The sequence below is a fragment of the Hippocampus bargibanti genome, linkage group LG09 (assembly GCF_051943395.1).
Source record: "Hippocampus bargibanti isolate YZ-2025 linkage group LG09, ASM5194339v1, whole genome shotgun sequence".
NCBI lineage: Eukaryota > Metazoa > Chordata > Actinopteri > Syngnathiformes > Syngnathidae > Hippocampus > Hippocampus bargibanti.
In genome coordinates this window covers 1084358-1099940 of record NC_142742.1, presented here as the reverse complement: position 1 = coordinate 1099940, position 15583 = coordinate 1084358, and the positions used below count along the sequence as shown (strand labels likewise).

Here is a 15583-nt window from a genome sequence, read left to right as displayed (position 1 = left end):
GTTGCCTGCCCCATTTTTTACAACTTGAAACGCAATAAAACGACAACTAATCGTTAAAAAAAAAACATTGTTGCAAAGTACAGTGATACCTTGGCTTACGATCCTGATTGGTTCCCAGACAGAGTGGGTAAGGCGAAAAGTGTGTATCCCAAAAAATAATTTCCCATAGCAAACCATTAAAATGACAATAATCCGTGCCCAGGTCCCCATGAAACATAATTTTCTAAGCCCTAAAACTACACAAAATATACCTTATTTTATCAAATTGCCAAACGAACCGAAAAAAATCCTTTTTTCTTGAAGTTGTCAGCCACCCGGGCGGAGACGTTTTATAAGTTTTACGCCCGACGTAAACGTTGCACGCCCCGGGCGTTCGGGCAGATGTTATTTCAGACACGGCTATTTGATAGAGTCGTTTTTGTGGCTGTGTAACTTTGTAAAGCCGAGTTATTCGTGTCACCTAAATCCAAAACCTTGAGTATGGTGTTTGTACTTCAATGTTGCAATGTTCGGTCAGTTATTTCTTGGCTAATGGCTACTGAAGGCCTAGCGATGAAATCCACAGTCCGCCACTTGTTTGGCCACAAGTAAAACCAGTGACATCAACATTTACCAGAGTTCTTCTTTATTATTATTATTATTCCCATCGACGTATCAATTCAGTGACAAAATATGACATTCTGAGACAATTAAAACAAAAGCAGCATAATAGAATGGCAAACAGTGAACAAATGCATAATCGCGTTCGAGTCAGGATTCGCATTTCAAAGTGCTACATAAATAAAATTATGTTTTCGATATATATATATTCATAAACAATTTCCTGCCCAGAACATAAGGAAAACACAAGTTGTTACAGTGCGTTTCCTGCCTTTTTTTGGGTCATGTAGCGCCCTCTAGTGTTTGTTTTGACAGCTGCAACAGGTCCATTTGACTTGGAAGCCAGGTGGATCCAGCTTTGTTCGATCCAAACTTCTCCATTAGCTCCTAAAATGTGAAAAATATATATTATAATATATATATATATTTAAGATGGAGGACTTCAAATATGGCAGGACAATATTCACCGCTGGTACACTTTGCTTTGCCAGTTTGGTCCAGTGTGATACGAGTTCTTCATCAGACAACAGGCCTCGAGCCACCAGTCTCCTCACCATATACAAGTAGTTGTTCCACTAAATGGTAACACAAAAATACAAAATAAAATAATAATCTGATTCGTGTAGATTTTAAACACTAAACAAATACAAATAAAGTATGGCCTGAACAGCAAAATGTTTTTCATCAATTGAGAGAAAAAAACATTAGATTTTGAATGAAATACATTTTAAATACTCCCCAAAAATATTTTTGGGGGAGTAAATTACATTTTAAAATTCTCAATTTTTACATGTAAACATTGAAAGCATTAATTAAAAAAAATAGAAAATCATATTTTTAATTGTGCTTTTCTGTACAGTACATTAAGTTTGTATGTTAAATAAATACCTAAATACTGTATGTACCTCAAATTTAAATACATTTTTTTGTTTTGTTTTTGTTGAGTGAACGCTGGCGCGTGTGGCTGCCGCTGCTCACCCACAGAATAACTTAACTTGGGACTGTAAAGTGACCTTGAGAGTTTTGAAAGGCGCTTGAAATTTAAATGTATTATTATTATTATTACAGTGCTAAACCAAACCATTTCATAATTATGACTCCGCCCTGTGGAAAAGAAAATGGCTGGACGCCTGTTGAGTGTGTGTGAAAGTACCGCGTTGTCGCCAGCCTGGAGCACGGCGGTGACCACGAGCGGGGTGAAAAGCAGGTGGAGGGAGGCACGGCAACAGTTGTCCGTCACCCAAAGCTCGCTCAGCTGTTCCAGCAGCGCTCTGACGGAAGGATCTGATTCGTCGACACCTGACGGAGGGGCCAGTGGCAGCTCCGCAGACACTGAATTTAGTCAAATAAATAAAACAAAAACATTCATGATCAAACTATTTTTTGTCGTAATAAAGGTGCCCCTGAATAAATTAACTCAAAAATTCAAGAAACCTTAAACTCTCTTCTTTCAACAGAAAAAAAAGAGTTAATTCCTAAATTACATGGGTGTGGAGTTATGTGTGATTGAAATGAGGGCGGCTGTTCAAAATACAATACAATACATACATAAGGAATGATATAGCGCTTTAACAACAGCTGAAGCGCTTAACATGGACAAAAGGCAAATGCTGCCCCCTTGTGGAAATGAAGAAAAAAAAAACATTGCCAGAGGTCTGACCAGTGCTTTATCGGCACCTACTGCAAGAAAAAAATCAAAACCCGAACAAATTTGGGAATGGCGCTCCACCTTACACTTTTCAATTCCTGAATAAATTCGGGAATGGCAGAGAATTAGTTAATTACTGATTGTCAGTTATGTAATTAATTATTCAATTAAATGTTGACACAAATTCCCAGCGTAAAAATCAGCCCATTTCCAACGGAGCTTGTGCGCCATCTTGTGCATTTCCTGGGCGCTACATTGGAGTACAGACAGCTCGAATTGATACGGAAGGACTTCTTTAATCGATGGCAAACATTTATGCTTTCCTCTTCAGAACTATTTCAATCATATTCATAACTGGATGAGTAACAAAAAAGGATCTTTTTCTCCGAATCTGAACTCTCTGAAGCCATTGTTTTGATTCTGGAGCAAGGCAGTTTGTGAAGGAGTATCCTGCCGTGACGTCACGAACAAGGGGGCGGGACTTTCTGAATCTCGCCAGTTCTGAGCTCATTTTGTGGCAGTTTTGGGACACTTGAAGTCATTTTTATCGGTGTTTTGCATTAGACTAAAAATATCAGCCTGCGTGTTTTGGGTATTCTAGATGCCATAAAACGTTTTTCTGATGTCAGGAAACAAAAAAATGGTGTCAGTTGTCCTTAAAGGCTTATAAAAGGCAACATTGTTAGGCTCACCCAGTTTACAGGCTAGCCGGACCGTGGCGTTGAGCAGCATGTGTTCTGACACGGCTGTTAAGAACTAAACACAAGGGAGATTTAAACAAAAAAGTGAGAGGTGCGGGGGTGTTATATTCAAGGTGACAACAAACAACACTATTCAACATGGCTGTCTTTGTACCTTTTTGCACAGCAGTGTGTCTCGCACGTTCCAGAAGAGCGCTTGGAGTCGAGAGCCGCTCGGCAGCTCTTGGTCCATCCTGGGGCCGACAGCCACGCTCAGCAAGTCCTTTAAAAAGAGGCGGTTCAGTGTGGGAAATTGTGAAACTCTTAACAACTCACATGTGTACCCCAAATCATCTTTCCCCATTGAAATGAATGGAAATGATATTAATCGGTTCTAGCCCAATTACAGAATGTCAACAAAAAAGTATTCTATGTTTCCATGTCCTACTTTGAGGGCGATAAGGACGTCAGAAGGTAGCGAGGCACTATGGGTGCAACCGGGAGGGCAGGATGTGACTCTCGCTTGCTTCCTTTTGGGCGTAAGCGGCGGGCCTAACTCGTCCGACGAATCGGCAGTCAGCGTCTTGGTTACGCGCTCGTATTTGGACTTCCATTCTCGGCGGATAAGCGCTGAAATATTCAAATGGAGGCATTTTAACAGCGCCCGAGGAGCAGAAAGCCGAAGCGTACCTGTTATATTCGCCGAGAGCCAGCCGCAGGCTTTTTCCGTGGCCAGGTGGATGGTGATGTTTTCGGAGGTGGTCAGCACCTGAATGAAGTCAAGGTTTGACGACTCGAGTCATTATAATTATGCGCAAAATGTCATGATGAAGAATTCATGATTATTATTATTATCTTTTTGTCATTGAAGACTAACACTTAAATGTGACTTACAGTGGGGGAGGTCTCATCAGGGAGCAAAATACGTATGGCTTCTGGACTCTTTTCATGGCAATATCTGAAGATTATTAAAGGTGGAGATCAGAATCAGAATCCGAAAACCTTTATTCGTCCCGCAATGGGGACATTTGCAATGAGATCAATGATGATGAAAAATAAATGCATGAAGAAACAAACAAATAAATAAACTGATGGAAAGTATTATAAAATAAAATAAAAATAAGATAAGAATAAATTAAAAATAAAACACAATAAAAATAAAAAACACAATAAAATAAAATAATAAAATAGAAAATACAAAAATAAAATAACAATAAAATAAAAATAAAACACAATAAAAATAAAATAAAACACAATAAAAATAAAATAAAGTGAAAATAAGATACAAATAAAATAAAAATAAAACACAATAAAAATAAAATAAAGTGAAAATAAGATACAAATAAAACAAAAATAAAACACAAGAAAAATAAAATAATACACAATAAAAATAAAATAAAATTAAAATAAATACAATGAAATACAATACAATGAAGTCAAATAAAATAAAACACAATTAAATAAATAAAGTGATATAAAATAAAATAAAAAAACATTGGGTTGTTTTGTGTTACCTGGTGGCTCCGCTGAGGGCCTCTTGTCCTGACTCACACAGTTGAGCGCAGATGGACTCGTTGAGTTTGGCCGAGTTAGCTCGGGGTGTCTCCAGTCCGTCTCTGAGCATCTTTTCCCCCTTTTGCACCAAGTCGCTCACCAACGTCGCCCTGCGAACAGCCGAGGTTGTACGTCAGGTAACATCGAAGCATTCCTACAATTGAGCGTTGTCATTCCAACTTCGCTTTGATACCAACTTCATGTGCTTGACCGCGTTGGAGCCGACCCGCTCGGCCACAAACTCCACCGTGCGGCGCAGAGACGGCGGCTGGTTATGGAAAAAGGCCTGCTCCAGATCCGCCTGCAGCTTCCGCTGCGACCGCTCGCCGTTGCCGCCCGTCGCGTCTTGGGGCTCGGCTGACGTCGGCGTGATCTTGCGCATCGCGCCGCCCCCCTTGGAGCTGCTTCCCGACACGAAGGCGGCCAGGAGTTTACGGAACTCGTCTGGCCGGCCGACAGCCAAAATTGAAATAAAATCACGCTTCAGCACAAATTATGTGTTGGCAAACAAGAACGGGACTCACCCAGAAAGGGGCAACATGTGTAGAGGAGCTGCTGGTCCACCAGGGGGATGCCGTCCTGTATCCAGACAACACACCGCATTTTGGGCCAACTCCAGCTCGCTGTGATCATCCATCCATCCATTTTCTATGCACCACCACACCACATTTGGGCCAACTCCAGCTCGCTGTTATCATTCATCCATTTTCTACGAAACACCACACCACATTTGGGCCAACTCCAGTTCTCTGTTATCATTCATCCATTTTCGATGCAACACTACACCACATTTGGGCCAACTCCAGTTCTATGTTATCATCCATCCATCCATCCATTTTCTATGCAACGCCATACCGCATTTGGGCCAACTCTCGTTCTATGTTATCATCCAACATTTTCTATGCAACATACAACACGGCATTTTGAGCCAACTCCAGCTCTCTGTAATTGGGCCAAGTCCAGCTCTTTGTTATTGGGCCAACTCCAGCTCGCTGTTATCATTCATCCATTTTCTATGCAACACCACACCACATTTGGGCCAACTCCAGCTCGCTGTTATAATTCATCCATTTTCTACGAAACACCACACCACATTTGGGCCAACTCCAGTTCTCTGTTATCATTCATCCATTTTCGATGCAACACTACACCACATTTGGGTCAACTCCAGTTCTATGTTATCATCCATCCATACATCCATCCATTTTCTATGCAACGCCATACCGCATTTGGGCCAACTCTCGTTCTATGTTATCATCCAACATTTTCTATGCAACATACAACACAGCATTTTGGGCCAACTCCAGCTCTCTGTAATTGGGCCAAGTCCAGCTCTTTGTTATTGGGCCAACTCCAGCTCGCTGTTATCATTCATCCATTTTCTATGCAACACCACACCACATTTGGGCCAACTCCAGCTCGCTGTTATAATTCATCCATTTTCTACGAAACACCACACCACATTTGGGCCAACTCCAGTTCTCTGTTATCATTCATCCATTTTCGATGCAACACTACACCACATTTGGGTCAACTCCAGTTCTATGTTATCATCCATCCATCCATTTTCTATGCAACGCCATACCGCATTTGGGCCAACTCTCGTTCTATGTTATCATCCAACATTTTCTATGCAACATACAACACAGCATTTTGGGCCAACTCCAGCTCTCTGTAATTGGGCCAAGTCCAGCTCTTTGTTATTGGGCCAACTCCAGCTCGCTGTTATCATTCATCCATTTTCTATGCAACACCACACCGCATTTGGGCCAACTCCAGTTCTATGTTATCATCCATCCATTTTCTATGCAATACACCACACCGGATTTTGGGCCAGCTCCAGCTCGCTGTTAGCATTCGTCCATCCATTTTCTATGCAACACCACACTGCATTTGGGGCCAAGTCCAGCTCACTGTTGTCATCCATCCATCCATTTTCAATCCAACTTAAAATGTATCAAACAAGTAGGTGTCCACTTCTAGACTGGCACCAGCTACTCATAAACCTCCTAATATTGATTTCCATTTCTGTACTACGGCGTTAAAAATGGTTTCCGAGGAGGTCACCTCAGTATTGACTTTAATCGTCCCACAATGGGGACATTTGCAAATGTCTGGTTGAGGCTTTCAAACGACTCGCAATCTCTCTACGTACGAGTCCAGCAGCATTGACGTTGCTCTCCTCCAGCTCGGCCACTTTGGTGAAATCGCTGGTGAAGAAGACCTCCTCTGGGATCACTGGAATCTGTAGGTGAAGCGATTCATGAGTTTTAGGAGTTAAAAGCATGTCGCCGCCAGGAGTTTTCTACCTGGAAGAGCCATCCGAGTACGGATATAAGCAGCAGCCTGTTCAGGTAGGACGTCTCGCTGCATCTGCCTACAATCATTTTTCTTAAGGTGCAAATAAAAATAAACAATGGGTTAATACCACATATCGGATGGTTTTTGTTTAATTTATGCAATAATATTTGAGGGGAGGGGGTCATCGGCCATTATTTTATGTTATCTTGAAGATAACGAAAAATAATGGACGCAAGTACTGATTTCTTTAAAGGCACTTTTTTTTTTAAAAAAAAAGCAAAAACATTAAAATACAAGAAAATAATATCCAACACAAAAATATAAAAAAATCAAATAAAAAGCACCAAAAAAAGTTACAATTAAAACATAAATCCAAGTATGAAATAAATGAAAAATTTTAGTCAGTAGAAGCTTTCAATGAAAATACATATTGGCAGCGCTCAATCATTCAATTTTCGAAAGTGTTCCTAATAAATCGATTTTTAAAAAAAAAAACGTTTTCTTCAGCCCTCATCTGTACTTTTTTGAAGGTGTCGGACGTTTCGCTCCTCATCCGAAAAGCTTCGTCAGCGCTCCTAATAAAGTGGCTGGTGGACCGGACTATCAAAAGTACCTGTAGAGGAGACACAGCGTGCCCAGAACCACCCGGTAGCTTAGCAACAGCGGCCCGGTGAAATCCAACATGGAGAGGAACTCCACCAGCCAGGGTACTGTCAAGATGGTGCGCCTGTGCTTCACGCTGTTCCTCAGCACGCCGCACACGTCCAGCACAGGAACGCTCTGTTGCGAAAAAAAATAGAGATATAAAAAATTGAACAACATTGAGTAAACACTAATATTTTTCATTAGTGTTAGCGGGAGAGAACCAAGCAACGCCTAACCAGTTATATGATAAAAATGGGCAAACATGTCAAATATAGCTAGCTATCTACTGTGTTAGCTATCTATTAGCTAGCTAGCTTCCAATCTATTTGAGTTACTTCCGGGTTGATTGAATGCTGGCGCACTTTATCGGCACCCAAGCATGAAAAACAAATTTGGGAATGGCGCTCTCCATCATATTTTTAATTTCTGAATAAATTCGGCAATGGCAGTGAAGAATAATAATAATAATAATAATAATAATAATAATAATAATAATAATAATAATAATAATACATTTTATTTGTGTATTATTATTCCAAATATACAAAAAATAAATAAATAAAAACAACAAATTATTATTATTATTATTCCAAATCCGCATCTTGGACATGTCTGCCATCTGGTGGTGAGGGGTGGCATTACAACCTCAATTGCCCATCCCTGACATGCATCCACGTATGTTATTTTAACCTTGCTCCGCAGGGCGATGGCCGCTTCCTGGATCTCCCTGGATGGCTTTTCCGTCGTCTGGTACGGCAGAAAGGAGATGAAGCCCAGGAACTTGGCCAGCAGACGAGCGAGGAGGAGCACCGAGGCGAAACGTTGTTTCTCGTCCTGATGGGGACGTCATTCAGTATCGCAATGCGTGTTTTTTTCCATTCCTGGCGAGTCCGGCGGAATGCTTACCTGCTGCTCCATGTCCCCGTCGCCGGCCGCCTCTTCGTCTCGTTCTACGACGGTCGTCGGCGGACTCAAAATGGACACTTCGTCCAGCTGAAGGAGCTGCTGACACAAGCTGTCCTGCAGGTGCCGGTTCAGCTGACAGCTGCTCAAAAAAAGTCAGATCGCATGTTAGCATTTTAGCCGCGCGACCTCACGGGTTTGGCTTTCCGCCATCTTACCAACTGGCCGCTTGCAGAAAGTCCCGGAAGAACTCCTGGTGGCCCGGAAATGACGGCGGCGGGCACGGTCCGCCCACGCCATGAGGCTGGATGAGACGCTCCTCCAAACGCTTGAGGCGGCCCAGGCCGTCGGCTCCCAGCATGCCCAGCAGGTCGGCGTCGGGGGCGTCGCCGGACGAGCCGCTAACGCCAGGCCCTTTGCACATCTAAGCGGGGGAAAAAAAAGGTGAACTTTGGAGCCGGTTCCCGTCGAGCTAACGCGAGAGCGTGGAAATCACCTGAACAAGCTGCTTCAGGAACAGACGAGCAAAGTGCGAATGGCTTCCGGCGGAGGTCAGCTGACTCATCATTCCTCTGAAACCGCACCCCCCCCCCCCCCCCCCATTTCAAAATAAGAGTAGGAGTTTAAAATACAGTGATACATTGGCTTACAAACTTAATTGGTTCCCAGAAAGTATGTGTAAGGCGAAAAGTGTGTATTCCAAACATTAATTTCCCATAGGAAACCATTAAAATGAGAATAATCGGTTCCCATGTCCCCATAAAACATAATTTTCTACTAAATACGCCTCAAAACTACACACAATATACCTTAGTTTATGTATAATAAGTGTCCTATGGTATCGTAATTAAAGAAATGAACTGTACTGTACAATAAAGTCGTTTTATTGACCTTTGTGGTGGTCGTTGATGGCTTGATGGAATGGATAGCTTTTTGCATAAAGTGTCTCAAGGAGCTCCGGGTTGTACATCTTAGTGATATTGCAAGAGATGCAGGAAGACACCCTAGAAACTTCATTAATAGCTGGTTCCCTTGCTTGTATCGATTCAAATTGTACAGATGGCTTGTGCGGGTTATTTGTGGAGCCTGATTGATGGGATATTTTAACCTTGCAGTCTACACTCTGCCTTTGAAATATCAATCAATCAATTTCACTTTTGTTTTTTTGTTTCAAGCTCTGTCGTCTCCCTTTCATGTGTGTGTGTTTCTGTAACTCCCCCACTCCCCGCTAGCTGCTGCATGTGTCCCCTCCCTCCTCTACCACGAATCTTGACCAATCACGTGCGGCTTGAAGAACCGGCTCGTTCGCGAATGACACATCACTCATTGTGTTGCTCCGTGTGTTTCCCGAAAAATAGTTTGTATGCCAAGATTATATTCTCGCGAATGTAACGTTCGTAAGGCGAAAAGTTCGTTAGCTAAAGCGTTCGTAAGCCGAGGTATCACTGTACCACAAAAATAAGACTTGAATGTACCTGATGCGACTCCCGAGGGCAATGTCGAAGATCCAGCTGGGCTCCTTGTGGAAGTCCTCCCATTCTCGAAGAACCTCGTAAAAAATGTCCCTGGAATGAAAAGGAAAGGTGAAAGGTCAACCCGTCGTGCTTGAAGAGGACGATTAAGATGTATCGCGGCTTTTTTCAAAGGAGGCGGACGTACACGCTAGCTCGCTCGTCAATGAAAACTCGTCATCAAAGAGACACTTTTAGCTCATTCTAAAATAATAATGAAGCAACAAATCAACTGATTAATTAATCAACCAATTTACTAACTTAGTTAATTAACTCATTCACTGCCAGACGGTGTGCAAAAATGTATCCACTCCAGTGCCAGGGTTTTTGTCATTTTCACTCAAATTTTCAGGACCCACAGAATATTATATAGAGTTCCATGAATATATAAACATTCAATGCAGCGTAAGAAACCTTAAACTCTCTTCTGTCATCAGTAAAAAAGAGTTAATTGCTAAGTTACATGGGTGTGGAGTTATCTGAGCTTGAAATGGGGGGGCTGTCCGAAATACAATACAATATATACGTATTGATTTATGTATGTATTAAAGCTGTAACAAAGCATTAACATGGACAAAAGACAAATACTGCTGCCTCGTGGTATTGCACAGGTGCCCCCATTTCAAGCTCAGATAACTCCAGACCCATATAACTTAGGAATTAACTCTTTTTTTATGAAAAAAAAAAAAAAAAAAAAAAAAAGAGTCTAAGGTTTTTTTTATTCTGTGGGTCCTGCAAATTGAGTGAAAATGACAAAAATCTAGCTAACTCTCTATTAGCTAGCTGGCTAGCTTTTCTACCTATTTGAGTTGAGTCAACGCTGGCGCGTGTGGCTGCCGCTGCCTGGCCATTAACTAATTAGTCAGTAATTAATTAAAGTGTTAATTTGGCAATTCAATTAATTAACAGGTTGGTTCAAGTAGTTACAACATCATCAATCTCGTCGCTACCTTTGCTTTTTAAAGGTGTGGAAGGCCTTGTCACTGCTGAAATTGGAGCGATTGTCCGTGGCGGGCTGGAAAGGCACCGAGTGGATGAATGTGGAAACGGAGGGGGACACCTGCAAGACATCCAAAAATGTCATTTCTTGCAGCGGTTAGCGACAAAGCAATCCGATTGCGCTACCTTGGCTGTACTGATATCCTGAGCTTGACTCAAGCGATCTTTAAGGCGCGGCGAAAACGACGCCACTCTCTCATTCTCGGCCAGGAGACGCAAGGTGCATTTGTCCAGGTGAGCCAATAACCTACAAAAACATGACTGTCAAGAGAAGTAAAAAAAAAAAGGATAGAAATACAACGTTACCTTGGCTTACAAACTTAATTGGTTTCCAGACGGTGTGTAAGGTGAAAAGTGTGTATCCCAAAAAATTATTTCCCATCGGAAACCATTAAAATGAGCATAATCCGTTCCCAGGTCCCCATAAAACATAATTTTCAACTAAATAAGCCTTAAAACTACACACAATATACCTTATTTTAAAGAAATAAACTGTACTATATAATAAAGTGGTTTTATTGACCTTTATGATGGTCGTTGATGGCTTGCTGGAATGGAGTCATCAGCATTAAACACTTGATGAGGAACAAACGTAGCCTTCTTCTTTCATCATCTTGAGGAATGATCTCTTGGAGGTGCTTTCTCTGCCATCATTTTACCTTGTTCCTCATCAATTGTGTTCTTTTTAGCTGGGTTTTTGCATCAAGAGTACAGATGGCTTGTGCGGGTTATTTGTGCAGCCTGATTGATGGGATATTTTAACCTTGCAGTCTACACTCTGCCATTGAACTATCAAAGTTGAAACAAGTCCAAATTTCACTGTTTTCTCTCCGTTTTCTCACTCTCTTTCTGTCGTCTGTCTGTCTCTTTAATGTTTAAACCACGTCCCCTCACCGCTGCGTTCTTGACCAATCACGTGGCTTTAACCGAAGTCAAGGGGCGGGGAATAGAGGACAAAACAAGTCAGCTGCCATTTTCTTGAGAGAAGAACGGACTCGTTCGCGAACGACACATCACTCATTGTGGCGCTCCATGTGTATCCCGAAAAATAGTTTGTATGCCAAGGTAAAATTTTTCATAAATGTAACGTTCGTAAACTGAAAAGTTCGTAAGCCAAGGGGTTCGTAAACCAAGGTATCACTGTATGGCTGGTGATCAAAACTCACTGATATTGATTTTCCAGCACCTTTACCGCAAAGTACACACAGTTGTGTACTTTCTTCAGGTAGCGTTTCTCCAGCACGCCTACAAAAAAAAAAAAGTCGTATTTTAGTTGAATTCATAAAAAGGTTGTCGTCGCTTCCTCATTCCGCCGACCTGAATTGAGGGTTCTCGCACGTTCCTCCTCCTCCCCCTCATCGTCGGGAGCGCGAGGACATCGAGACGTGAGCAGTTGCATCACAAAAAAGAGTTCGAGGAAAACATTTGGCACCAGATTTCCTGAAAAGCAAAACTAAGTTGTTGTCGCACTTTGTTTTTGTCGACACCCTGCGTTGATGGTTCACGCACCGGAAATGCAAGCGCAGTAGAGGTCCGCCAGCAGGTCCAGATCGGAGGCCAAGGTGACTTTGGATGATTCGGGGCAGGCCGTCTGCTGCTCCGGCGTCAACTTGGAAGGGAGAATTAGGGTCTCGGAGTCGTTCGGGGGGGACGGCGGATCCGCTGAGGTCGGCGTAGGAGAGCGCGGCCGCTGCTGGGCTCGTTTGCATCTGGAAGCGGGAGGATCACCCAATACCCAATCAATTCCAGACATATCTACTCATCTCGGATGACCTCCCCATATGAAAAAAAAATAAATTAACTGGATCGTGTTAGATAATATGCCTTCATTATGAGTGAACGCTGACGGGCGTGTGGCTGCCGCTGCTCACCCGCAGAAAAAATAATCTGGAACTGTGAAGTGTACTTGAGAGTTTTGAAAGGCGCTTAGAAATGAAATGTAATATTATTATTATTATTAGTAGTAGTAGTAGTAGTAAATGAGAAGGACTTTAAAAAAACATGAGGGATAAGTGTGGAATTGTTTGATATTTTTTAACTTTTGACTTCCTAAAGAAAAGGCACAGGCGACTAAAAACAAAAATACTCACGTGGGGGTAAGAGGAGATGAACCGACAGGTGGGAAATCTTCCAAGTTGCTAAAATTAAGGCGACCCGCCGACGGAGGAGAAACGTGTTCGTTGGTCCCGCCTCCCCTCCCGGTTCTTCTCCCATTGTCGTCGCCGTGATGCGCCGCTCGCCCGCCGCCGGCGGGCCTCCCGGCGCCATTCCCGCTCTTCCTTCGGCCTTTCTGGAGCTCCGGGGGGGACAGCACGTAGTCCCCGAGACTGATCCTCTGAATGGGTCTCCGCTCTGAGCCCGAGGGTTTGGACGCCGAACCGGAAGAGGCGGAAAACGACGGGCTGCCGAGGTGACCCGGATCCGACTCGGAACCCGGGGACGGCGTGGACGAGAATAGCTGCACTCGAGTGGTGGCGCGAGAGCCACCGCTTCCAGATCTGCTGGCCCTCCTCTCGGGGAAGCCCCGTGATGAGGCGGAGGGTCGGGGACGGCTGGGGGTCTTGGCAGGGGTCGAGGGGCCGTGGGTGAGGGCCTGGCTGCTCTGATCTCGGAGGAAGTTGAGCAGGAAGGGAATAAATTCGTGCTGGTGGACGGGCAATTCTGCATCGCTGAAGGTCAAACTGTCACTATCCTGAAAAAAATTATATATATATATTTATATACACACACACACACGATACAGGCACGCCATGATATTTGCCGATAAAGTATCACGATACAGTAATATTTCGGTTGTAGGTATGACAAGATTTAAAAAAATATCAACAAGTAGCGTAGAGGGCACGATCACGGCAAATGAAGCGCTTAGTAGAAAATTATATTTTATGCGGACCTGGAAACGGATTATTCTCATTTTTAATGGTTTCCTATGAGAAATTAATGTTTGGAAGACACACTTTTCACCTTACACACACTTTCTGGGAACCAATGAAGTTCGTAAGCTCAGGTATCACTGTATATTTCATCACCCACATAACATAATTGGCTAACTATGTTTTTCACTAGTTTTAGGAAGTACAGTATTTTCAGAATACATTGATTAGGTACGCTACAGTGAGCTATATTCCACCGCGATTGTTTCTGTCCAGTGAAGGGAGCGCACTCTGTACTCGCAGTCGTATATCATTGCATTTTTGTGAAATACGTAATCGTTTTTCGTGGGATTTTCCAAGCGATGCAGTTTATGATGACGTATTACACGTTTTCCTCCATGCTGGTTCTTGAATTTTCCCAATAAGACAACGAGAAACGGGGGGGGGGGGGGGGATGGATTGAAGTTTACGCTCTTTTTGCCAACACTACAGTTTATAAAGGTGTTTTTCTTTCGAAAACGTCCGAAACCTTCAAATTTGTACAGATGACGGCTGAAGAAACCTTCTCATCGATGGACCACTCCTGTACGACTGAGAGTTTACACAGACGTATCCCTATACAATTGTAGTTTCTCACGGGTCTTGTTATTTTTGGTTTTCGTTATAAAGTCGATTAAAAAAATAGGAATGTTTGGTCTTCCGAAAATATTCGATAATATCTTTGATATTTATGCTATGTGACCAACGATTTCAATATTGATACATTTGTTGTTTTTTTGTCTGAAAGAACAGCAGCGACTAACTGTCCGCGTAAGCCCCAATGGGACGTGTTCGCCGCCTCGCTTAGCTGCCGAGCTAAAAGTTTTGTTTACAATCCGTCATGAGCACATGTCACTCGTTTTAGACGAACGACAGGACACCGAACCCGAGCTCAGCGTGACACCGAAGGTCTTCGAACGTGTTTCAAACCCACCTGAATATTCTTCAACCAGTCCAAGACCTTCGTAAGATCCACTTTCCTTGTGAGTAGCGATTCCAAAAGAGCCGCCATTCCGAGGAGGCACTTGCGCGCCGGAAGAACTGACAGGAAGAGGGCGTGGTCTGGTAACACGCATGCGTACAACTGTTCTGACCCCGCCACGTCTTCCGGGTTCAAGGATAACACCGTTTTTTTCATACTTTAATTCATTTTAAGTAAAAGCTAAACAAATACTTCATTGTAATTGTTTTTGTAGGTTGTACGATAAAATTACATACACACCACTTGTGTCAAAAGCTAGGCACAGAGCCATATTCCTTCCGTGACGTTCGTATGTGGGACGTATTGACAAGGGTGATGGGAATTCCGGCTCCTTTCAGAGAGCCGTTTCTTTTGGGTCGGCTCACTAAAAACTTCCGGCTCCCAAACGGCTCTCCATTTTTTGTTGCTTAAATTTATTAACTACCAACAATCATGTAAAATTATGTGAAAAACGAATTACTCATGTAAAAAAATACACTATACCAAATATTTTTATTTATATGTGCACAGAGAGCATCCACTAACTTTGACTTTCCCTGTAGTTACTGTTTTGATGATCAACTGTCACTAATTTGCGTTTCCTATTAATAATGCTATCATACCACCACCACCCCCCGCCCCTTTATCGACCAATCACGTGCGGCTTTAACCGAAGACTGGAGGAGGGAATAGAGGAAAAAAAAGTCGGCTGTCATTTCTCCTCCTTGTTATGAACCGACTCTGTTCACTTGAGTGAGCCGACTCGTTCGCGAACGACACATCACTCATTGACAAATGCTTGATCGATTTTTTTTGGGTACAATACAATTTTAATCTAGATTGGTAATTGCACTCAGTACACATTTTTA

General features: G+C 42.7%; 1 protein-coding gene across 1 annotated transcript; it reads right to left on the bottom strand.

Moving 5' to 3' along the window:
- Positions 1–614: 614 nt before the first annotated feature.
- On the bottom strand, positions 615–14834 carry cdan1 (codanin 1). Its single transcript, XM_089004973.1, has 26 exons — positions 14688–14834; positions 12932–13533; positions 12351–12550; positions 12159–12281; positions 12008–12086; positions 10968–11088; positions 10793–10902; positions 9807–9896; positions 8828–8903; positions 8550–8755; positions 8335–8473; positions 8119–8262; positions 7397–7563; positions 6792–6873; positions 6638–6727; positions 5007–5061; positions 4680–4926; positions 4443–4592; positions 3823–3886; positions 3619–3697; positions 3377–3558; positions 3104–3211; positions 2941–3004; positions 1754–1932; positions 1068–1175; positions 615–987 (listed from the first exon to the last, which is right to left on the bottom strand). Exons 1-26 carry the CDS (start codon positions 14763–14765, stop codon positions 883–885), a joined length of 3648 nt encoding a protein of 1215 aa, XP_088861099.1. The 5' UTR covers positions 14766–14834; the 3' UTR covers positions 615–882.
- Positions 14835–15583: the final 749 nt, after the last annotated feature.